The sequence below is a fragment of the Aphidius gifuensis genome, linkage group LG4 (assembly GCF_014905175.1).
Source record: "Aphidius gifuensis isolate YNYX2018 linkage group LG4, ASM1490517v1, whole genome shotgun sequence".
Classification (NCBI taxonomy): domain Eukaryota; kingdom Metazoa; phylum Arthropoda; class Insecta; order Hymenoptera; family Braconidae; genus Aphidius; species Aphidius gifuensis.
Window position 1 is genome coordinate 22,056,622 of NC_057791.1, and position 26,870 is coordinate 22,083,491.

Consider the following 26,870-nt stretch of genomic DNA (forward strand, 5'->3'; position numbering starts at 1 on the left):
CAGTGCTGAGACAGTAGACGAAATAAATGATCCATTAGCTAGCTATGAATAGAACAGGTTAAAAAAAAAAAACAAATTTCATACTGTAGTTATATCTATCATAGATAAAATTAACATTTTCTTCTTATACAGATAACGGTATACTGTCGAAGATAGAGCAGGTTTCTAGTCTTCTTGGTGAAGCTATATATCTAGATAATTTCCTTTCCAAATGCAGGATATTTTTCAATAGAAACATTGAACAAGGCGTCTGATTATTATTATCGTTAATGATGTGTGTTGATAAAAATTGATAATTTAATTCAAATTAATATTCTCTCAACACTTTTTTTATCCATTCATTCATAAAAAACATTCGAGTAAATACAAGCGCATGTGGAATTTTCGGACCATGTACAGAAACAATTCCAATAATTTCTTCATCAAGTGTTAGTGGACTTCCTCCATCTCCCTAAAAATTAAATACACAATAATTAGCAAACAGTATTAATAATAACAATAAATATATTTTACCCAAGTAATCATTTGTCGTTTATTTTTTAAAGATGCACAACTTTGAGACGAATAAAGTTTCGAAATAAATCCTCCAAATATACTATTACATTTCAAATGTTGTTCAACTACCATGTCGGCTTTTGAAAGATACCTTACTGGTGATGATAATAAAAAAAAACCATCACCCCAAGATGTCATATGAACTGGTCTAATTCCTCGATAAAAACTGCGTGAAATTGCAATTCTTTTACGAGTTTGAGAATAAATTATTGGTGCTTCAAGCTGTTAAAAAAAATGAATACAAATTAATATACTGATTACAATTTTATATTAAAAATAATATTATATATTCGTTTGAAAAATTAACCTTGAGCAGTGCAATATCATTGTTATAAAAATTTTGTTGATCATAATCTGGATGATGAATTATCAAACTAACATCATGAATTTGTCCAAAACCTTGAGCATTATATCTGTCCTCTGTTCCACTGAGAATTTTTAAATTTCCCATGAATACACCTTCTTTTAAAATAACACAACTTGCGTAAAAGTATGTAAAACATGGAAATGATACTTCCACTGCAGATATGATGAGATGATTGTTGTAATGATACTTGGAATGGATAACTTTCAATATCAACTGGTGTACCACCAACTAATTTACTTGATTTTTTTCCATTGCAAACTTTAAAGAAAAATTATTATACATAATTTATGTTTTAAATTTATGATTGATTTGTTGTTTAATTTAATTTTACAAACCTGTTGCACTTATTAGTATTATTAATAATAAGAAAATATGCTTTTTTATCATTTTATTATTTTTTAATTGAAACACAAAGCGGAGCATTGAATTTTAAACTAAAATTTAATAGGAAAAACAAAATTAAATTTAGATTTAATTTACTCAAATTTTTATATCATTAATTCAATATTTATAATTCTTTAAATGTTTTGTAATCTCATTTTATATCTAGTTTTTGTTTTTGATGTATTTATAAATATGTCAAAATTATAACTTGAATGCCTAGATAAGAAAAATGTATAAAACCTTATCTATTATTTAGCTATTTTTTAATGAGAAAAATAAAATAAGAGTAACACATCTAGCAAATGATTATTGACATAAAAAAATATTAAAAACAAAAGAGACTACTTAAAAAATAGATTTTAGTTTTTTTTTTAATTTATATTTCTCGTAACTTGCAGACAAATTTCAACAGGTCATTCAGCAGATCATATTTAATGAAAAAAAAAATTATTCTAACTGGAATTTTTATGAAATTATACTTTTATTATTTAAACAATTCATGAATATCGATATCCTGAAAGTTTTAAAATTTAATTTCAATTATTTTTAATTTTTTTTCAATTTTATATTTTCTGAGACTACTGTGTCTTGCAGAAGAAATTCAACACTTGTCGATGCAGATTATACTTGTTGAAAAAAAAAATTTCTAAATGGAATTTTCATCAAATTATATGCTTCCAATATTTCAACAACATCTCAATATTATCATCCTGAAACTTTTAAAATTAAATTTCAATTATTTTTAAATAATAACAAATTACATATTTTTAAATCGAATTTTATTTATTTATTTTTTGACTTGCATCGATCATATAGTATTAAATGTAATACAAGAATTTTTAAATAATTTTCTACATTTACAATTTTCAATTTAAATTATTAAACTAATAATTATAATATATATTTTAAATAACGATGATTTAAATGCATACAATAAATAAATTGATGACTGATGAATGAAATATAAAACAATATTCATGAATAGTATTATTGATATTAATTAATTATTATAAATTTTTTTTTTTATAAATATTATTATCTAAACAAAGTGATTAATATAATTATTATAAATTTTTATATATCGATATGTACAATCCCCTAAACACCTTAAAATAAATCGAGTTTATGGATCGACAATCATAATGTTTGTTTTTTTTTTATCAATATATTAATTACGATAAGCATTACAATGTATTATCACTTTGCATTTTTTTTTTTCATTTTGTGGGTACACGATACGCGTCTACAAAATCTACATTTAACATAATAATTTAAAAACTGCAAGAATTATTAATTCTTAGTTATTTTAAAAAAAAAATTGTTAAATGTGTAAAATTTTCGCTTAAAAAAACATTATTTTAATATTTCGATATATTTTAAATATTTATCGATTTGATAATATTGATTTACGGCGCATCCGGTTATTTTCCCTGATTAAAAAAAAAAAAAAAATACATTTTTTAATTTTTTTCACTTACTAAAAATATCCGGATAAATTATTATTTTTAATTGTCAAGATATAATCGGGAAATTATCAGGGAAAATTACCGTGGCCGTATTATTTATTTAGATCAAATAATAATTTGATTTTCTAAATTAATAATTGATGAATTTATTTTTTTTTTTTCTTGAATTTACAAAGGTTTACTATTTTTTTTTTTTAGCCAAAAATTCAAGAAAAGAAAAAAGTTAATTATATTTGTTTAATAATAAATTGAGGAATTATTTTTATTAGGCTTCAGCAATTTTATCAGATGATGAAAAATTTTGTTTATTATCTTTTTCATCATTTTCAGGAGCTGATATTATGTAGACTGGTTGTTTGTTGTATGCTAAAAACCGTTGTTCAGCTGACACTGGTCTTGGTGTGCAATATTTTATGTTTGTCTAAAAATATAAATTAAATTAACATAACGATTATTTATTTATTTATTTATTTTCTGTATCTATTATATTTATTAAATAACAACCCTGGTGAAAAAAATTTCTCCGGATTTTCTCCGGATTTCTACGTAATTGAGACTTCCGGAGATATTTACGGAGTAATCTCCAGACTATTTTCATATTATCTCCGGATTTTTTCCAGAATTTTCGCTTGAAAAAACCAACAAAAAAAAAATGGAAAAATCAATAAAAAAAACCAGAATTAAGAGTTTACATACGAAAAATTAAAAAGGAATTTTTTTTCCAAAAAAATCCGGAGAAAACCCGAAAAAACTCTAGATTAATATCTCTGGAATTGCGTAGAAAATCCGGAGAAATCCGAAGAGATTATTTCTACCAGGGAAGGAAATCATTTTTTTATATTTACTTTTTTACGATAAATCATCAGTAGAATAATAAGACTACCAATGATAAATGCACTTGCTGTAATTAAGACAACAGTTGCTGATGGATGATCATTTTTTTGTTCATCATTAATCATGTCTTTTTGTTCAAGTGCCATTATTCCATTTTCAGCTTCAAATAATAATGGTCTATGCATGAATCTTGATGTTGTTGCATCAGCAATTGATCCAAGTAATGATAAACTTCTACTTCTTGTTAATTCTTCAAGATGAAATGCAACATCAACTTTATTATCACCAATAACTTCAAAGCCAATTATTGCTGAATCAAGATCAAGCTCAACAGCAATACCGTCTTTTATTGTTGCACCAAGATCACGTAATAAATCACTTGTTGCTTTTGTAAAACGATTTGTATCATCACTTATAAAATGTCCAGGAAAACGTAGTGTTACTTCAACAGCTTCAATCATTGTCATAACTATTGAAAAAATAAAAAAACATTTTAAAACAATTGAAAATAAAATAAATATAAACTTTTTTTCTCAATAAAAATTCTTACCACACATTCTGGTGCCTTTGTAAAATGGTTCTGATCCACTTATTTGATTACCAGCTTCATCAACACACCAGCAAGTATCACCAGCACATTGAGTTGGTTCAAATTTTCCATCAATATCACAAGTTGTTGGTACATGTCCTTTTTCTTTCATAGCTTCACATCTTGTTACCATAATTCTATTTATTTGTTGTTGTTGTTCATCTTCTTGTTTATGTTTTTCAATTTCCATATCATCATCATCTTCTTCTTCCTCTTCTTCCTCTCTTTCTTGCTCAACAACACCAACTAATGCATTTTCAATATAAGCTGATATTTCCGGATCAATATCAATGTCATCTGATGGACCACGACCTTTTCTTGCTTGTCTAAAATTACATTTTGGTTCTTCATCACGTACAAGTGATCCTTTTATTGCTACACCTTTTTTATCAACACACCAACATACACCAACATGTTCAAGACACTGTACTGATTCCCATGCACCAGTTTCAGCATCACATCTTGGTAAAAATGATGGTTTTTTAATTCTTTGTGAATTTTTTAAATTTCTTTCTCTTTGTAATTCACATGGTGTTAATACTGGACATACATCATCACAAACAAATTTACTTGAAAAATCATTATGACCAATTGAACATCCAATTTTACTGATACATTCATTTTTTTCTGGATCAAAATACCAACGTTTTGTATTATTCATATCATTATTGCTATTACATTCAATAATTTTTGGTGGTTCAAAACAAACATCACGTGGTTTTGGACAACAAACAGCATATTCATCAAGTGGTGATAATTCACATTTATGAGTTGATGGACAATGTCTTCCATGTGGTCCACAAATTGCTGGTACACCATTTTGTGTTATAAGTGGTGATCCATTTGGGCATGGATTATCTTTTTTAGGTAAACATACTGGTACAGGTGGACATGGTGGTACACTGCATGCAACTTCAACCATACGACAGGCTTCATTTTCACCACGGCAATTAATTGTTTTACATGGATTTCTGCATGAACAAATTGGACAACCAGATGAATCTAAATCAAGACCATCTGGACAATCAATATCACACTCAATTATTGGACATATATCTGGTTTATTACATATTTGTGTTATATTATTTGGTCCTCTTGTACCAGCAATTTCACGTCCTTCATTATCAACACACCAACATAAACCCATGTGACATTGTACTTTTTCAAATGAGCCTTTATCATTACATTTTGGTATGTATGATCTTCTTGCTGGTTCACCAGATTCTCTAGCAGCATGTTCAGCAACAGCTTGTGCATGTTGACATGCTGTTGCAACAAATGGTGATACACATTGTGTACCACAACCAGTTGAACAACATTTTTTATTATCACTACATTCAATATCATTACTACAATGTACCTCACAACTTGATGAACTTGGTACAAGATATGGACATTGTCCTGGTTTTGATGCAAGACATGCTGGTACTTGTGGACAATTTATACCATCACCACAATTAACATCAACAATTGTACATGTTTCACGTGTATCACATTGTACTCCTTCACATGGATCATTACATTTACATGTATCACAACCATTTTTATCAACAATATAACCATATGGACATTCTAACTCACAATCAATTTTATTACAAATACGTGTTGAACGTATTTTATCACAATTAATTAATGTTGTATTTATATTTTTCAATAATACAACACCATATTCATTAACACAATTGCAAGTTGAATTATTACACTGAAGAGATTTCCATGTACCATCTTGGGAACATTTTGGTGATGGTATTGCCAGAGTCATACCCTCACGAGTACCCTCCATACGTTCATTAAAATCCCTCAAGTATTCACACACTAAAAACAAAAATTATATATTATAAAAGTTGTTGTTTTTATGATCGTTCGGGGAACAATTTTGTCGGTTTAGTAGAAAACGTTTCTTGTAAGTTAATTTTATTATTTTAGTTTTATTTTTTTTTTTTTACTTACTTGTTGGTGCTTTTTGTATGAAACTTGTAACTGGACAACATACTGATTGTCCAGCATCAGGAACTAATGTACAATCATGAGCAACAGGACAAGTATTATTGACTGAACATATAATTGCATTACCACTGTCATCAATCAATGGTGCACCAGTTGTACATGGACTTTTATAAGTTTTTTTTGGTCTACATTCAGGTCTTGTTGGACAAAGAAAATCCGGACAGCCGTTTTCACGATAAAGTGTACATTCTTGATCTTCTGGGCATGGATATCTGTAATTATAAAATTAAACAATATATGTTTTAATATTATTTATTTATGTATTTATAATTAAAACTTACCCTTTACATGGATCATCACATTCACAAGTTGAACAACCATCTTCATCAACTTTAAAACCATACTGACATACTTGAGCACACTGTTGTAATGCACAAGATACTGGTGCAAGTGAACGACCTCGTGATTCAGTTACTTGACATGTTACATTTTCAGATGGTCCCATTGTTCCAGAAATTTTTTGTCCTTCATTATCAACACACCAACAAACTAAACCATTTCTTGAACATTGTCTTGGTTCATATTCTCCCTCTAAATAAAATCAAAAATACAAAAACACAATTAAACAATTTCAATATTTTCTATTTTAATAATTATAAAAAATTACCTAGATTACATTGTGGCACATATCCACGTCCTTCATTTTCTGATACACTCAACATTTCAGCTAGCATACGATTTTTTCTACAACGACTCAAACCAATTGGATGTGAACATACACGACCACCACATTTATCACTGTTACAACATTTTTGTGGTCCAGGACAATTTAAATCATGCTGACAAATATTACCACAAGTAATTGGTTCATTTATTGGACATGTACCAGGTCTTTCAAATTTATTACTTGATGGACAACATACACCGTATTCTTGTTTTTTTTCAACTTGACAAGTATACAATGGTGGACATGTTGGTTTACCAGGTGTTATACCACATAAAAATGGTCTTGCTGTATCAGTTATTTGTAATGGCTCACCACGTGGACATACTGTTGATAATGATTTTGCTTTACGACAACTTGGTATTGGTGGACATGGTGGACGTGCACATATTGATTCAATAAGTTCACATGTTTGACCATTACCTGGACATACAAAACCACGACATGGATCACGACATTCACATTTTGGACAACCACTTTCTTTATCAATCTGTAAATTAATTTTAATTTTAATACATAATTTAGTTTTTGAAATAAATAATAATGATTATAATAAAAACCTCAAATCCAAGTGGACAAAACATACGACAAGAATGGGCTTGACATATTTTTGGATTATTACAATCAACAAATTCTCTTCCAGATGCTCTTGTACCAGCTAATTCACTACCATATTCATCAACACACCAACAATTTTTTTCTGATACTTCACATTGAATTTTTTCAAATTCACCAGTATCATTATTACATTGTGGTATAAATTGTATTTGTCCATTATTACCAAGTCCACGTGAACGTCTTGTTGCTGCAATTGCAAGTTGTTCACAACCAGTTAATTCACCTTGTACACAACGTAAACCACATACTGTCTCACAACATCTTTCATTTGGACTTGAACATTCAAAATCACTAAAACTACATGGTGCTGCACGTGATGGACAATAGCTTGTTTCAGTTAATGATGGACATCTTCCTGCAGTCTTTAACAATGGCTCTGAAAAAACAAAGAAACGTAATTAATTAAAATCTTTTTTCATTCAATAAAATCGTTCAACAAAAAGAATGATTTTCATGTATAATTATTATCGAATGACAAATAAATTATAATTTCATTAATTATTTAAATTATTTATTTTTTTTCAATAACTAGTAGAGCATTTTTTTTTTTTTTTAAATTAATTTTTACAGTGAAAAATTATAAAAATAGCTGGAGTCCAAGTTAACGGTTAATCGCATCCTACTGCCACACTTACTCCGGTATTACACGAACCAATAATTTGAAAAAAAAAAAATACATTTTACCCTGATTTAGTTATTATCATTATTATAAATTTTAAATATTTAATTTGTTATTTTTTCGAAATCGAAAATAGCGAATCGAAATGTAAAATAATTATGAATTTCTTTTTTCGACAATTTTTTTTTCGAAATATATTAACATTGTTTAAAATTCATTCGTGATTTAAAATTCATGGTGGGTTTCAATTTATAGTATGAATATAGTAAACTTGTCGACCTCGTTGTTGACTTGTGTTTTACCCAAATTTCATTTGTCTAACCACTTGCACATTCCTAATTACCAGAACAACATGACATTTTCTTGTTCACCAAAAGTGCACATAGTCATTTGCATACATGTTTTATAAATAAAATGTTTCATTATAATTTTTTTTTTATATAAAATAGAGGTATTGTTTAAAACAGAGCTAAAAGCTTGGTATATACATTATCCTCGAGTTTTATTATACATATTTGCAAAGTTAAATACATACGATATATGGCACAGTCATTTTTTGAAAGAAAAATTTTACAGGTATAACAATGACACAGCTATAAAAAATAAAAAAAATAAAACTTTTTTTTTTCATTTTTCAAAAAAACTAGATGTGAACTTTTCACTTCAAGTTAAATATATGAAAAAAAAATCTTTCAACTCTTTTTTATGACAACTTGTTTTAACTCTCTTTCATTTAACTTTTTTACACTATCATCATGTAGGATAGTTTTTTATTTATTCATTTTTTCTTTAAACTTAATTTTTTTTCTTTTTTTTTTATTAAGTATATTTATTTATTTAATTTTTTATTTTCTTTTTTTACTAACGGTTAGGTGAAAAATTATATGAAATTATTTTTTTTTAAATTGAGTTTTATCATCATTAAAATAATTTTTAGGTCAAATCTTGGATGAGACTTGTGTTTAAGCATTTAATATATGAATACGTCAAACACCTTTGAATAATCGAGAGATATTTTTTTTCCGTTTAATATATTCATGTGGAATTAGAGATGAGAAATATAGGTCAAGTATTTATGTGTATCAAGTGGATATATTTTTTTTTTTTACTTTTTTTTTTAACTCAACCGGATATAATGAGAATTAAATCAAGGTATATAAAGAGTCTTGGATTTGTTTCTTTTTCCTTTTTAACAACAACAAAGTGTCAATGAATTTAATAAATAAATTGATTTATAAAATAATTTTATAAACCCGTAGTAATTTTTATCATTTTCTTTTACAAAAATAAAGAGTGTGGGTTTTTATCTTGCACGATTTTCTACTGAATTTTTCCGATGAAAAAAATTGATTTTATACGGAAATATTTTACGGAAGAATTCCAGAACCATTATGTAATTTTCCCAGATATTTTTCGTAAGGTTTCTTTAGATTTTGTTGGTATAAAATGAATTTTTTCGTGATTGAAATTATTTTTTTAAAAAACCAGAGTTATTTACGGTGGAAGTAATTATTAAAATAAAAAATTTAAATAATATGGTTATATTATTTTTTTATTTAAATAATAAACCATTATGAATTTTATATAATTTACTTTTAGAGTAAATTTTAATATTACTTTCATTTCATTAATTATTCTAATGTTACGAATTTTATTTTTATTTTATTTTATTCCGTTAATTAAGTGGTGAATTTTAATCTTGGCAAAAGTCCAAAATAGAAAAGAGTTACCCTTGATTTAATTAAGCCTTTTTCTTAATATATTTTTTATGATAATTTTTTTTAAAAAATATCAACATAATTTCTATTTTAGTATATCCTCGACAATGAATTATTACGTTGTACATAATTTATCAAAAAAAAATGTTTTATTATTGGATAAAAATGTCAATTTGTTTGAATTAAAAAAAAAAAATTAAAAATTACCTGCTTGGAGAATTGATGTCAAGGTTGAGATGACAAAAATTATAATTAACGTCGTCAGCAACGAGGCGTCACGACGGTGACGTGAATCCTCGGGCATTCTCAGCGCATCAAATTGCCGGTTATATTTTTTAATAATGAGATCTTCTCTTTGACACCTGAAAAAAAAATAAAATAACAATGATAAACGAATCGTTATATTTTTAAAAAAATACAAAGTTTTAAAATAACAAATAAATACAAGTGTAAAACACGTTGATTGAATTGCTCGAGGGGTTAAGTACAAATTGTATAACAAAAAATAAACCGAGACAAAAGTTTAATTAAATTATAAAAGACCTCAACTCATTGTTTCTTTTTTTTTATAACTCACCCACATTTTTTTTAATTCATACAAAAAATTATCACCATCATCATCATTCGAAAAGTAAAAAACACTTTGCGGTAATTTTCAATAATTATTATTTTTTTTTTTACAGACTGTAATAAAAAAAAAAGTTTACTCCAATTTTTTTTACTTCCATTTTATAATTAAATTTTTTTTTTTTGATTGACGAGAATGATTATTTTATTTTTAATTTGCAAATCATGATTACGATAATATTTTTTTTGTTATTTTAATTAAATTAAAAAATATTTATCAAAGTAAATAAAATAAATTATTTTATTGTTTTTATTTTGTTTTAGTTGGTGGCATTTTGAGTGGCTTGATTTGAATAAAATTAATTGAAAAAGTTTATTTGTAAATGTATTGATAATTAAAAACCATCAAAATTTCTTCCTACGTTTAAAAATAGCCTTTTTCAATTGATTTTTTTTCCATTGAATCAATTGAAATTCAACCTTTCTTCTGTAATAAATTTCGATAACAAATCTTTACCAAATATCAACACCAAATCAACAATTAAAATAAAAAAATTTTCTTTTTTTTATAAATCAACAACTAGCCATTTTCATTTAATTGTAAATTTTTTATTGCCAAATCTAATTACCCAATAATAAAAAAAAAAATCAATCAAGTTAAAAACAGATCCAATCATCAATTTGTAATTTTTTTTTTTCATTACATTTGCTGACCAAAGTATACATCACTCGAACCTGGTGACAGATGATTTTTCTTAAAAATAGCCCATCAAAATTAATTGGTGAAAAAAAAATCGGCAAAAAAATCTATAAAGATTTCTAGGTAGTAGTTTAAAAAAAGATTATTTAAAATAAGTAAACGGGATGGCTGTGGGGGTGTGTGGAGTTGATGGTTTAAAGAGGGTGATAGTGTAGTCTATAGTAGTAGTAGCAGTACAGTTAATTAGATCGAATCCGTTGAGACTCGAACATTGGTGAAGAGGTCTTTGAGGATTTTCAAGAGTTTAACAAGCGTACACAGTAGTCAGTTCACTGACTCGAGAAAGAAGCTTCAATTGGTACTGTGGAAAGAGACACAAAACAAATGAAAAAACTTTAATGTTAAAATTCATGAAAATATATTTTAATATTTAAATATATTTAACTATATTTTATAATAAAGAATATATGTATATATATTTTATCTGCAACCAACGAATTATTTAATATTCAAATGTTTCATCTTGTCTGAACTGAATTTATTCATGAGACATTATGATGAACTACTGTGGAGACTGAATAAAAAATATTTTTGACTTTTATTTATTTTTATTTTTACATTTTTATTTATCATTTTTGTTTTTATAACTTTTTTTTTTTTTTTTTATTCATTTATCTATATATATTTTTTATTTTACTTTTTCTTAGATGTACTTGTGTTTTTCATCTTTTCATATTGTTTCGATATTATTTTTTTTTCTTTTATACCACTTCGAGAGACCACTTGTCTTTCTTCGCATTTCCACTCTTTTTTTCTGTCTGGTTTTAGTGTATTTTATATATTTTATTTTTTTTTTTACTCAAGGTTTACTGATGGAATAACTGCTTTGAAAATATTTTTCATCTTCACTTGTGTTGTAATATTATTTAAATTTGAAAAAAAAAATTGTTTTATCTTTTACGTTTTCTTTGAAATTAAAGAGGGATTATTGTTAAAGGTTTTAATTAAATTGTTGTGATTTTTTTTTTTTTTTTTTTTGTTGGTAGTTATTTTATTTATTATTTTCCTTTACGATACTTCAAAGGAAAAAAAAATTGAGGGTATACTCTTGAGCTGGTCGATTAAACATGCCAAGATTATTATTATTTTTTATCTTTATTTTTCTCGTTATTTTTTCTTTGGTAAAACTAGATATAAATTTGATGATTATTTTAAAAATCTTGAATTTATTTACCATTTATAATTTGGAATATTTTAATTTTTATAAATATATTTTTACAAACAAATTAGGTTAAGAGAAATGTTAACGACAAAAAAAAAAATACCTGACGTCATTAGTCATCATCATGTTGAGTCATAAAATTACTCAGTAAAAAAATGCCAAATATGTTTTTTTTTTCTCATCAAAAATTGATTATATAAAAAAAAGTTTTATATACCTATTTTCTATTTAAAGATTGGTAAATATGTCATGAAATTGTTACTAAAAATTTGACGAATAAAAAAATAATAACAAATTTGTAATATAAAAATAAAAATGCACCAGGTATATATAAATTTTTATATCTCACATAATATAACACAGTTTGAAAACGTCAGGATCGATATATCTCAGAGAATTTTATTTTCTTCCAGTCGACCCTCAGACATGCCAATTTCCATCCTCATCATTTTCCTCTATTTTTCTATTTTTTTTTCTCCAACATTTTCCAAGCAAATCAACTTTAATATTTTTTTTTCTATCATTTTTTTATTATTTCCATCATCTTCCTGCTCTTGAGTGCAAAAAATTATCAAAAAAAAAAAAAATAAATATCATCCTTGTTTTTATAATGTCCTTATCACAATGATCTTTGTCCTTTAAAAAAAATTTTTTCTATCGAGAAAATAATTTGATGCATCGGTTATTGACCAATAAATATTTCCTCGATGTTATTTTTTTGTTTCGTTGCACTTTTTATTGTTGAAAAATATTTCAATTTTATCGATTGACTAAATTATATGTATTAAAAAAAAAAATAATCATCGGTTATTTATCAATGCAGATATCAATATTTCCTACATACATTTTGTTTCATTGCTTTACTTGTTATAATTATGAAAAAATTGTATATATGTTAATTAGATTTGATATATTGATATTGTTATTAACAATCTATGATGATATGAATAATTGTATTCGCATTGTCTGACTGGTCTTGTGCTGACTCGTCATGTAGCATGAGTAGAGCTGTGTACATGTGCTACTACTGATCTGTGTTTACATAATCATATATACGTCAATCAACATGTAATGTATGTATTTACTTGTCAACATGTATATTGTATATATATATATATATGCAATAAGAATCAACCGGATGTAGGTCATTTCATGCTCATCGTGTTCCTTCCGGATCTTGGCCAATCAACCGTATGGACTTTCTATTGTCGACAATTCACGTCATACACACGTTTCTCTCTAACTTTCCTAAATGAAACATCTTTATCGAAAAAATATTATGTCGAAAATAAAAATAGCTACCAAAAAAAAACATAATCGAAATCGAAAAAAAAAATTACCAACACAATCGAAATATATATAAAAAAAATACAATTGAAATGAAATTTTTCTACAGAAAAATAAAACCCTAATGCAATGAAAAGAAAATAAAATAAAATAAACAGATTAATAGCAATCGAAATAGAAATAAAAAATTATAATCGAAATTGAATTTTTTCGAAAAATTCAAATAAAAAGATAATCGAAATACGATTAAAGCTGCAAAAAAAAAAATGAAATAATAAAAACTACAATAGAAAAGATAAAATAAAATTTTTATATTTTTTCTATTTTATCAATTTCATAAATGAAAAAATTTTTAATCAATTTTTTTTTTGTCATGTATATTATTTTGTTATTTTAATGATAATAAATCAAACTACCACGTGAAAATATATTTGACACAACGAAAAATATATAAAACTATTTTTTTTTTTTAAATAATTTACTTTTTTATTTTGAATAATATTTGATTCATGACTAGCCACGATTTGGTATGCCTCGTTTTATTTCACATATTGTGCGGAATTGGGAAACAAAGATGTGAAAAATGGATACGATATAAAATTTACAATATGCAGTATAACTGTATATGTGGTCGTTTGTCCCTTTATCCAACATGTTTTGTTGCCCACGTTCATGAATTTTTTATACCTTTATAAATTGTTTTTTTTTTTCATATATTGTTTGCGTTTTTGAGTATGGAGATTTACGTGAACATTACTGTAGATGGTCAATGTATGAATGTGTGTGTCGAATTTGTTTGGTACATCTGGGGCTCATGGGGCAACAAACAGTCGTTGAATATAAAATATACATGTGAGTTCATGCCTCCAGGTATACAACGAGATGAAAGAGACGATGGTAGAAAAAAAAAAAAATTTAAAAATAGTACACACAACAATTCTCCGGACATACATGACGCCGGTAAAAAGATGAAAAAAGTGTAACACAACAACAAGTGTGAATAAGAATTTAAAAAAATGATATAAATATATTTATAAAAAAAAAAAAAAATAATATTAATACAAAAAATATCCTGCACTTTTTAATATTTTAAAATTTATTATATTAAATTTTTTTTTTAGATTAATTATATGATTTTTAATTCAATTATTATGATGTAATTTATTTAATTATTTTTATTATTTTTATAATAATAATTTAAAAGTAATATTAAAAATTTTATTTTAGGGATTTTTTTTTTTTGTATTTTTTGTATTTTATTGTTTTGTATTTTATTTATAACAAAAATATAAATTTTTTAAAATAAGCAGTATAGCAATTCACCTTATGGGTTAACCCGTTATACACACACACGTTCTTACGGTATTATATCCATCGTAAAACTTGTTGTATACATTGTGATCGCCCTGGGGGGATGTACACTAAAACCGCAAAACTATTATATATACCTTGTGCAATCTCGAGGGCCATATATACCGTTGCTAAAATATATAAAAAAATATATAAATAAATAATAAATAGCTATAAAAAAAATATTAAGAAATGAAGAAAATATATATATATACAATAGCATATAGGGGAGTTATCAATAAACAATATCGATATGATGAAAAAAATTTTAAAAAAAATATATTTCGAAAATATTGCTGGGAAAATTTAACGAAAAAAAAATTCATCTGATGAAATAACACATAAAATGAAAAATTTACGATTGGTATTTTTTTGTTTTCATTTGAAATGACCAAAAAATAAAATAATATATAAATTTTTTAAAAAATTGAAAATTGATATCGTAAAAAATTCAATTTTATTTAATTTATATTTTAAAATTTTTTTTTATTATAACAATAATAATTTTATTATCATTAAATAATATAAATTTTATCAGATAAAAAGTTTGCCAATTTAAAACTTTTAATAATAAATAATTATAAAATTAAAATATATAGTTTTTTTTATTTTTTAAAATGAAATAAATAATATTATATTTAGTATTGAGGATTAAAAAAAATTGTTAAATGTTTATTGTTAATTAATAGAAATTATTTAAATTATGAGAATAATATGGCTCGTGAATTTTCATATTTTTCTTGAGACTTTTCTCCATATATTTTCGGTGAAATAAATTTCCTTAGACTTATTTCGTCGAATAAATTTCTCTGTGATTTTCGAAAAAATATTTTAAATTTCCCACGGGTAAAACTTTTACTCGAGCTTTTTAAGTAAGCTATATAAATAAATGAAAATTTCCACTAATGCTTGTAATAATTATCCTGCATTTAAAAAATATAAATTTCAAATTATTGGACACATTAATAATCAATAAAAGCAATATAGTGAAAACTCGAGAATGTAATTTCCCCAATGTAAAATTGAATTGGTTGTCTACTTATTTGGGTTAGTGTTATTGGATAAAATTGTTGAGTACATGAATCCTTGAATCCGGATATCGTTCTTCTTTTTCCATGTTGGTTATATTGAAGCAATTTAATTGGACAGCAAATGGACAGTACTGAATCTATTCACACTCCAATATCACACTCCAAATTTTCATATAAACTTTATTTAACAATAATAATAATTTTTAATTAATTTATTATCATTTTATCCTTCCAAAAATAAAATGAAAAAATAAATGAAATATTTAAAATTCAATTAAAATTCGAATAAATAAATAAAATGTCAAATGTTATAATAAAAAATTTTATCTAACAATAAATTAATAGCAACAATTTCGAATTAATTTATTGACATTTTAATACTGCTCCAAAATGAATATAAATAAATAAAATATTTAAAATTAAATTCAATTGAAATTTATTTTTTTATTAGATCTCTTTAACTGTGATAATAATAAAATTGTCAAACGACTGACAACATTGCCAATAGTTTTTACTAAAGCACTATTTACAACTTGATAGAAAATCAAACAATTAGAAGAAGAAAAAAAAAAGAAATATATTTCTTTGGACACAAAAGAACGAGCGCAAGGCATTAATTCACGACAAAGTCTTAATCTCGCCTGATTCCCTTGTGCATTCACTCGACTTTCATTTGAAGTTTCTAGTTGGTTTGAAATTTGAAGGGGGACATTAGGGGGAAATATAAAAAAAATAAAATAAAACGAGATGGTCGAATCACGCCCGCCTAAGTCACGTACTTGATTCACTGGATATTCCATTGGTAGTCCAGGATGTAACAAGCAAACAGTCAAAATATAATAATAAAAAATACTTTATATATACAAGAAAAATATAAATAAAAAAACAAAATCAAATAAATAAATCGTAAATTTTATAAAAGAGCAAAGAAAAATAAATTTAATAAGAAAAAAAAAAATTTCGAAACGTCGGTTTCGATTCGAGATGGGAATACAAAGTATCCTGGCACTTGAATTTTTTTTTTTTTCTATTTTCCTCTTCCCATGGGTGTTGAAAAAATATTATAAATAAATAAAAATAAATATAAAAAAATAACAACGATAAGGGACATTGACATGTCTATTTGAAAATTCAATCTAACTATTATTCAACTAAAATTTTCATATCATACAAAAATAAATAAAATAACAAAAAAAAAATATTTAAAATTATTTTACTCAATATTTATTTAAATAATAATAATAATAATAACATAATGTTAAAAAATATTTAATATTCAAAATTTCTTTTGTATTTTTTCAACCACTTGAAAAAAATTTTAAATCAGATAATAAATAAATCATCTTTATGTTTTTTATTCAAATATGAAAAAATTTTCTCTCAAAGAATTTTCATTGTTATAATTTTTCTACTTTTTTTTTTCTTTATTAATAAGTGTATTTTTTTCTTTTTGATGGTAACAGGCGGTTTAACACGCGCTGGTTAATTTCATATTCTCTCTGGCTAAAAGTAAACCGTGGAAAATAAATTTTCACTTTGGCATTATTCATATGGTGTGCTGTTAAGAATTTCAATGGCACTTTTCTTCTCCATTATCTATAAAACATTATCATATAATAATACAAAAGAAAAAAAATTTATTTAACCCGCTGACAAAATGTGTATATTACTAGAAAAAAAATATATATCACATTGACAATTGAGAAATTCATTGGTTTATATATAAAAACCATGTCGCAAAAGATAAAAGAAAACTATTTATTTTCTCAAATCCGCATAGCCTCCTTTTTTTTTCAAACCACCCTATGACTTTTTCACTGGTGATTTAACCCCCCAACCACCAACCCTTTTCAATTCAAATACTATTTATTTACTCGTGCGTTTGTGAGTGTGTTTGTGTGTATTTTATTATTGTCGCTCTTCCGATAGGTCGATGTATAACACCGCGCGAAATCTCAGAAACTATACAAAAACGCCAATATATACAAAAAACTTTCACAACATATTTTCTATAGATTTGCATATGTATGCAATATTGAATAGTTTGAATGTAACACAACTGTCGATATATCTGTCAACCAATTGTCATTCAATATACATTTTATTATAAAAAAAAGTTCATTGTACTTATTCAAATATATCTGCATTAATTTTAAAATAGAAAAATTTAAATTTCCATTAAAATTATTGGAGTATATTAATGTAATTTAAATATTTATTTTTATAATTTAGTACAAATTAAGTTTTTTCTTTTTTTGCTATTTAGATTGAGTTTAATTTTTGACATATTGTCATTTTAAATTTAATTAGTTTATAGTTTTAATTTGGGAATATTTGGAGTGAAATTTTTTCGATAATTTTTGAAATAGCTTAATTTAAATTAAATGTTAATTAATAAAATATTTGTCAAATATAATTATAGCAAAATTTAATATTTTGTGTAATTTTTAATTAAATTAAATGATTAATGTTAACTTTTTTTTAATAAAAATATTTTTAAATAGGATTTTCTAAATGTAAAAATATTGCTCTAATTATTTTTTGTAAAAATTCGATTTCTAAATCGATAAATGTATTGTTAATTAATTTTAATAATAAAAAAATTTACCTTGTATTTTTTTCAGCGTGAAATTAAAAAAAAATTTCACGTAAATATCCAAAATATAAATAACGTTAAAAAATAATAATTAAACAAAAAAAAACACACTGTATAAATTTTAAATTAAATATTTAAATTAAAAAATGAATTTTTAACTTTATAGTTTTTTTTTAAATATAAAAATATTTAATAAATTAAAAAGAATTTTTGACTTTGATATTGGTTTATAATATGAAAGTGGTTTATAACACGACACGTTTGATCATTCACGTGTGAGCACCAGAGCGGCTTTTTGGTTCAACGTCGTTGGATAGACTGGATCCGAACAAGCACGCCAGAATTGAGAGAAGCATGGTTTAGCAAGCGACGCCAGCGCGGGATATGTGTGGTTAAATATATATATATACAAAAAAGAGAGTTGTGAAAGAGGAGAAAAAAAAAAAAAAATAATTAAAAATAAATAAAAATGAGTAAAAGAGGGAATGAAAAATAAGGCTCGCCCGTTGACCCTCTTCAATTCCACTTGCATGTTATGCCCCATTCCAATTATCCATAAATTAACAAAATCAAATATATAAATAAATTTTATCAATGTTAAATAATACTTGTTGTTTTTCTATTATTTAAGAAATACATATTATTTAAATTATTCAAGTTAGCTCTATATTAAAAACAAAGTTTGTAAAACTTTATGAAGTCGCTTCATTTGGCTGAATGATTTGGGAATAATTTAATATAGTTTATGAAAAAAATTTCATCCAAACTTACTCTTGGTAAAGAAAATATATACGTAAAATCACTGAAAGTTTCAATTACTGAGGAATTTTTGATGAATTTATAAAGAAATTTATTTTACCAAAAAAAAAGTGGAGAAAGTGCTAAGAAATATCTAAAGATTACTTTAGAAAAACTCGTTAGAAAAATCATGCAAGACAAAAATCATCGAGTTTTTAACATTATTAATTAATAATAAATATAAATTATTTAAGAAAAAATTTTTTTGGAACTTGATACTCATATTTTTCGTAAATTGAATGAAAAAAAATTTTAAAAATTGAATTTTTTATTGCTCAAGATTTGTTTGTGTAAATAAAACATTGAAATATATAATTATTATCAATTAGTTTTTATTATTTGAATTTTTGCCAATTTTTGAAAGGATAATATTGGCATTTTTTTTTTGCACAGCATATTCCTGTGGGAGACGGGGACCACACGCGATTTCACGTTCGATTAAGTTCACCCTTGAGAACTGGTGCCAAAGCTACAAAATCAAATGGCTACGGAATTCGAGAAGAAGAAAAAGATAAAGACCAAGCCAAAAATAACAAACACAAAAAAAAAATTATATGTATAAAAAAATACATATGATATATAAATAATATAAAAAAAGGGAAATGTTAAAAAAATAAAATAAAGAATAAGATGAAAAAGAAAATAAAATGAGATAAAAAGGATTGAGGTTGAAAAATAAAAAAAATGAAAAATAAATTATTTAGTGAGGTGGAATATATATATAAAACAAGAATATGAAATAAAATTTATTATTTCATTTTTTCTTTATTTTAAATATTCGTTTCTCCCAAAAAATTGACTTAAAAAATTTAAAATTAAATTTAAATCAATTATTCTACAATTATATGTCATTCATTTTTACTAATCATATTAATTTTTAATTTATTTTAATTATTCATAATCGATCATATCCTTATAATGAATCAAATATTAAAAAAAAAAATTATTTTCACTGTATCCAAGATCTTAAATTAACTGGAGCTACATTTTTTTTTTTTAAATTAAAATAAAAACCAAATGAATAAACTAAGTAATACACTGTAAAAATAACCACAATACAATTTTTTATTGTTATATTTAAAAATATCAAATCATGTTATTATATAATACAAATTTTTGTAAATAATTAATCTGTATTTAATGTTGGTGATGATGATACAATACAGAAATTGAGTGCATTGTGCAAATTCTTGCGACGAAATTATAATGATGCTCTAAACGAACGTGTCAAAAGAGATAGCTGTGATGAGATGGGGTTTGTAAGGACAATATAGATTTAGGATGTGTGTATTTAATAAATATGTGGACTACATTTAATGAGGTCCAAACATCCTTAATTACTACTTTGATTGTTTTGATAATTCAGGTTGAAACTCAGCCCTCAGGCAACTCAGGTTGCCGCTTGGGGTTAATTAAAAATTATAAATATTTAATATATTTAAAAGTACATTATAATAACTAAAAAATGCATATTAATATATTATAAATTAATAATAATAATGAGGAGGTTATAAAATTCATATATATTTTGTTTTTTTATCTTTAAATGTCTGTCTACTTTTAATAGTTAAATTATGTATTCTGCACACACAGCACGTTTTTGCAATTTCTATATCACAATTATTCACAAAACTTAGTAAATGAGAATAATACTATCAGATAAAATTACAATTCAATTATCAGGATATTCATAAAATATATTATTTAATTAAAATTTAAATTGTTCAGAGTGTAATTAGTGATTTGACGCTTCAATTGATGCTGCGGCAAGCAATATTCCAGTTTTTTTTTTACACTAAATTTATTATTCAATAATAATTGTTCTTCGTTATTCAATTATCAAATGTACATGTATGTCTGTTAGTTTTACTTGAAATTTATCATTTTAAAACAATTGAATAATTAAATAATTAAATGGATTTTTTTAAATTGTCTTATTTAGTTATTTTCTCGTTATTTTTAAAAATTCACATTTATTTTCCCTCGTAATTATTTATTTTACAATTTACACATAAAATAACCAAGTGTTTAATTTTTTTATTAAATTAAAAACCCAATATTATTAAATCAATATTTTACTCTAAAATTCATTTAAACAATTAGCATTTTTTTTTTAAATTTTTATAAATTTCTATACGAAATAATTTTCTCGCTATTTTATTTTCAATGCATATCTTGTAAAGCTTCTAACATATTTTTTTTTTTTTAATATACTTTTTCATGATTTTTATTCTTTTTAGTTTTTATTATTATTATTGTTTTTTATTTCTTTTTTTTTTTTCGTTCATTATTTTTCCATAATGAAAGTCGCTTTGAAAACTCTGTGGGTAAAAACTTTTTGAAAGCTATAAAAAACTTTTAGCAATACAATTTTTTTTTTGTTTTCGAAATTTTTTTTTCTATACATACTTATATCAACGAAATTCTGTTGAGTTAAAAATATTATTATTGTGTATTTATTATTTGTTGAGATACTTTATAGATTGATAAATCATTTATGAAAAAAAAAACAAAAAAATTATTATTTTTTTGTTTTATATTACTTCTAATTTATTACACTTTACAAAAAACTAAAGCAACAAAAAATTGGTAGAGAAAAAAGCAGAGTTTTTAATTTAAAATAAAAATAATAATAATAATGATAATAATAACAATAATAAAGGTCCGGAATTCCTGTGAGGTGGTTTCATTCAAGTCAAAAAGGGAAAGAAACATGAAGATAGAAGTAGCCTGATAAAAAATGTAAAAATAAATAAAAATGATAATAAAAATGAAAGAATTAAGTATATATAAAATAAAAAAAAAAAATTTATTTAAAAAAAAAAGTGTTAAGAGGTGAGGTGAGAGACCGTTGGAGGCCGAGGTAAACTTGCTCCAACGATTCTTGAAAAGAGGAGGAAAGGCCCCACTGACCGACATTCCCATTACCACTTCTTCCTGATTCTCCGGATGTTACACTCTCTGATTAAAAAAAAATTATTTAAAAAATAAAATTGATTCATATATATATCCATTTATCATAATAATATTACAAAATAATCTCAACGATATAAAAATTCAAAGATAGTAATTATTTTTTTTTGATTAATATAATTTTTAAACGATAGTAAATAGAACATTTATTGAGCAATTACATTTAGCTCAATTAAATTGTATAAACTTTAAATGACTCTCGTAATAAATACCTGTTTTTTTTTTATTTTTCATTCATATTTTTTCTATCAATATTTATTCCGTCGTTCAAATTTTCATTCAATTTTTTTTATCATAAATAATAATCATCATGAATATCTATTTGATACACAGCCAGGTGTTTTTTTTTTTTTTCTGCATTTCAATGTAGAAAATATGGAAAAAAAAAATACTTTTACATTGCGATAAACTAATTTTTTTCTTTTCATATAAAATATTGTATAAGCAACAAAAAACTTTTATGAAAAAGTTGAACTTTCAATCGGGCTTCCTGTCAAAAAAAAAAAAACTTTTGACCAGATTTTTATTTATTTATTTTTGTTAAATCCATTCATGCTGAATATATATTATTTAAAAAAAAAAAATATATTCAATATATAAAAATATAGATTATACATCAAAACCAAATGTTGATAGAAAAAATTTTTTTCTATATATTCAATGATCAAAGAGGCCATTTGGCAGTAACCCAATAGAATTAAAAAATTTTTATTTTTCAAATAATTGTTAATTCATTCAAATTAACAACAAAATTATAATTTTTTTTTTCCAATAAATAAACTTTAAAAAATTACCCAAGTATGTAAATTTAAAAAAAAAAAAATTTTTTTTTTTAAATTTTTTTAAATATCCCAGCAATTTTTCTTTCAAGAAATGAAAAATTTTCAACACCTGACTCGATAAAGAATTTCATTATTTTTCAAAAAAAAAAAAAAAAAAAACTATAATATATAAAATTAAAAAAAAAAAAAAAAAAAAAATTGAATAATGATTTTTACAAAATAAAAAAAAAAATCGATTATATGGAAATACGCCAGGAGGCCAGTGATGATCGGTTTTTGTAAGTTAACTATTTTTTAAAATTTATTATTATTATAAATTTTTTATATGTGCATGAACAATTTACGAGTTTCCGTTATAAACTGATGCCAAAATCGTTCAAGTGTAGAATGAGGTGGATAGAGAAAGAGGGTAAATATATATACATATATAAAGTTGTGTGTCTGTCGTTTTATCGATCGATAAACTATCCTTCGTAATTTAGTTACGGCAATGTAGATAAGGGGAGGTTGCTGATGAGGTGGATGAGGTGAATGAGGAGAGGAGGCTGGTTAGGCTGAGTAAAACGGAATTACCGTTAATTGCAATTAGGGTGGGCTTGGGCATATCGAAAATTTCACGCTTAACGAAATAGCCTAAGGGGGGTTTGTGCCAAAATTGGGGAGAGGTAAAAGAGGACCAAGTTTTAATGGGACAGGGGACAAGAGGCATACATAGGGACTCTAAAATTATAACGTCTGGTTTTTACAATTTACCGGAAGTTAAATACTGCAAGGTTCGTTGAAAATTTGAAATTCTTGACTTGGTTAATTCAAGCCAACCGGAAATCTTATATATACTCAGCAAAGTTCACTTTGTCGGTTGTATTTTTAAACTTGTCATCTTATCATATTCGACACTTTTACTTTAATGTTTTATACTTATCAACTTGTTCACTTGAATTGTTACTGAATTATTATTGAATAACTAAAACATTTAACTTTCATTATTTTTCTTTTTTATTTGAATGTTTATTTATTTGTTTTTTTTTTTAATTGTTTTAGTTAATTTAATTTGCAGTTTTTTAAATACAATAAATTGACAGTTTTTTTAATTTATTTTGTAACTGGGTTTATTGTACTTTGCTGTAATAAAAAATGTTATTTATATTCATGTAAAATTTGGTAGTTTAATATTATTTGACTATGTTTATTTACTTAGCAAATAGCAACTTGGAATATTTAATTTATTTTGTATCTTCATATTGAATAAATAATAGTATTTATTTTTTGAAAAATAAAAATCTTGAATATGAGAATATTAAATTTATATTACTTTTATTTTCATTTACATAAATCGTGTATGAAAAGGAAAATTAAAATTTTTTTCAAAGAAAATAAGACAGTTATTTTTATACGTATACAACATTAAAAAATTTATATTATTAGTTTTAAATTTTTTACTAATTATTTAAAAATTCTACTTGTTTGTTTTTCACCTTTTTTTTAGTCAAAAAAATATTTGATGATTACTTGATATTTGTTTTACTTTTCTTTATAATTTTTTTTTATTTAATCAGCTTGCAATTATAAAGTCAATCAACAAATATTATTACCATTATTATTTTCATTTAAAAATCATTTTTGACTCGGCTACTGTTGATGATATATTGAACATATGTATGTATATGAAATTTTTGATGTTGGAAATTGTTAAATTGTTGGTACTCTCGAGAGACTCTTACGGATGTTTGCGGATTCATCAAATTGGAAATCAGGATTTATCTGTCGAAATAGTTATGGAATTGATGCAATACCTGCCACTGACATAAATGCATCACATAGAAATCTAAATAATTTTAAAATATCAATCAAAATAAAAAAAATAAATATCCCACAAGTATTGATTATCTAGAATTTTAAATTCTTTTTTTCTTTTTTTTTCTATTAAACAGGAAATAAAATAAGTTTGATTGAAAATAACAAAAAAAAAATTGCACGGATAATTTGCCTAAATGAAGAATAAAAAAATTTACCTAAATGAGAAGTAAAAAAAAATTTACAAACGCAAATTTCATTGTCATTTTAAAATTCATAATATTAAACGTATATATATATTTTTAGTTTCTTATCTTGAATTTAAAACAGCTGGAGTTGAAATAATAATAAAAAAAAAAAAACTTTTTAAAATTTTCTTATCTTTCTTTGTGACTTGGTTTTATTTCTCGAATTAATTTATTGTCATTATTGAAATATATGTTAAATTAATGATAAAAATGTCGAGATTAAATTAATATATTTCAAATCAAATATTTAAAAATATCTATAGTTTAATTAAATGATAATAAAAAAGATAAATATTAAATTTATTAAATTTAAAACGTAAAAAAAAAACAATAATAATATAATTATTAATTATAATATTTTAATATCTGAACAAGTACGAAACGTTTCTTGTGGACCACAACCAACAGCTCCAGTTTGATTTTTACATATACCCCACGAATTGGCAGTTACATAATTCCATCTCAAGGAACAATGTTGACAAGTTAAACCAGCTGGTAATACTAATCCAATATCAAATTCACGACTTTCATTTGTTGGAAGTTTCCATTGTAAATTACCATCAATTGTTTCAACTGGATGATTATCAAAGCATTCATCATTCTCAATGACATTAATATCATCAAGAGAACAAATTGAAAATTCAAAATAACCACGATGATTTGCTGTTATTTTTACAGTTGCAATAAATTCTTGTCCTTCTGTATAACTGAAATAACAAATTAAAAAATTATTTATAAAAAAAAACACAATGATTTATTACCTATAAATATTTTATATATAATTAATTAATTAATTACTTTTTAACAATAACACCAGTTCCATAGTATCCACCATTTTCATTTTTTCTTGGTACTGAATCACGATAATCATCACCACAAGCACCACATTTACCATGATTAACACTGTGATGAATCTTTTATTTAGAAAAAAAATATATTAAACTTTATCAAATTATAAAAAAAATTAATTAATTAATTACATTTGCACCACCACAATAATTGGCATTGTCATCATAATTTACAGGTGTATTAAATCCCAGTCTCCATGCACTTCCACGATTAACAGGATCCATGAGCATTCCATGACAATAAATATATGATATATTTAATATAACAACTAATGAATAAATTAAATAATTTATCAACTTTTTTTTCATTATAATTAATTATGTTTGAAAATTGTTTTGAGTCGTGTACTTGATGATAAATCAATAGACAATATTTTAGAAAACAATTCATTTTATATAGCTGATAGTGTTGATAAAAAAATATATTTTATCTGATTTTAATCATTTTATTTTTTGTGTAAATGATAAACTTGATTGTAAGAATTTTGACAAATATATTTCTTTGTTGACAATGAATTTCTTGTGATAAATACAATCGTCATTGATAAGATCTTGACAATGGAAAATATACTTTATGACAAATCACTTCCTTTGCCATTTTTTGCCTTGATAATATCAACTGTTTTTTTTTTTTGAGTTAATTAAAAGATGAAAACTTTTTATATTTAAAAATTAATCATGTTATACTTTGTTGTTATTTAATATGATGAACAATTTAATCGTATTTTGATTTATTGGAATGCAACAAATATATTACATACTGATAAAATTAAATGATAATTATTTCATAAGCCAATTGATTGTAATTTTTTTTTTATTTTCTAGTTAAAGATAAAACAAAACCTCGGCTCGT

At 24.2% G+C, this 26,870-nt stretch overlaps 2 protein-coding genes across 2 annotated transcripts; both read right to left on the reverse strand.

Annotated features, from left to right (window-relative positions):
* Window positions 1-2,067: 2,067 nt before the first annotated feature.
* LOC122855693 (balbiani ring protein 3) lies at window positions 2,068-18,903 on the reverse strand. The gene is made up of 9 exons (XM_044157243.1): window positions 18,587-18,903; window positions 10,029-10,183; window positions 7,427-7,860; window positions 6,810-7,356; window positions 6,484-6,733; window positions 6,146-6,414; window positions 4,157-6,010; window positions 3,618-4,075; window positions 2,068-3,193 (listed from the first exon to the last, which is right to left on the reverse strand). The coding sequence occupies exons 2-9, from the start codon at window positions 10,123-10,125 to the stop codon at window positions 3,038-3,040; spliced, it is 4,065 nt and encodes a 1,354-aa protein (XP_044013178.1). The 5' UTR covers window positions 10,126-10,183; window positions 18,587-18,903; the 3' UTR covers window positions 2,068-3,037.
* Window positions 18,904-25,293: 6,390 nt separating this feature from the next.
* LOC122855694 lies at window positions 25,294-26,782 on the reverse strand. Its single transcript, XM_044157244.1, has 3 exons — window positions 26,150-26,782; window positions 25,968-26,083; window positions 25,294-25,876 (listed from the first exon to the last, which is right to left on the reverse strand). Exons 1-3 carry the CDS (start codon window positions 26,324-26,326, stop codon window positions 25,519-25,521), a joined length of 651 nt encoding a protein of 216 aa, XP_044013179.1. The 5' UTR covers window positions 26,327-26,782; the 3' UTR covers window positions 25,294-25,518.
* Window positions 26,783-26,870: the final 88 nt, after the last annotated feature.

Coding starts and splice junctions, on each gene's coding strand:
- LOC122855693 (XM_044157243.1), bottom strand. CDS start 10,125: ATGCCCGAGGATTCACGTCACCGTCGTGACGCCTCGTTGCTGACGACG. Junction 6,734..6,809: donor TGTGCCACAATGTAATCTAG/GTAATTTTTTAT, acceptor GATTTTATTTAG/AGGGAGAATATGAACCAAGA. Junction 3,194..3,617: donor TGATGATTTATCGTAAAAAA/GTAAATATAAAA, acceptor TTATATTTTTAG/ACAAACATAAAATATTGCAC.
- LOC122855694 (XM_044157244.1), bottom strand. CDS start 26,326: ATGAAAAAAAAGTTGATAAATTATTTAATTTATTCATTAGTTGTTATA. Junction 26,084..26,149: donor ATTATTGTGGTGGTGCAAAT/GTAATTAATTAA, acceptor TCTAAATAAAAG/ATTCATCACAGTGTTAATCA. Junction 25,877..25,967: donor ACTGGTGTTATTGTTAAAAA/GTAATTAATTAA, acceptor TTGTTATTTCAG/TTATACAGAAGGACAAGAAT.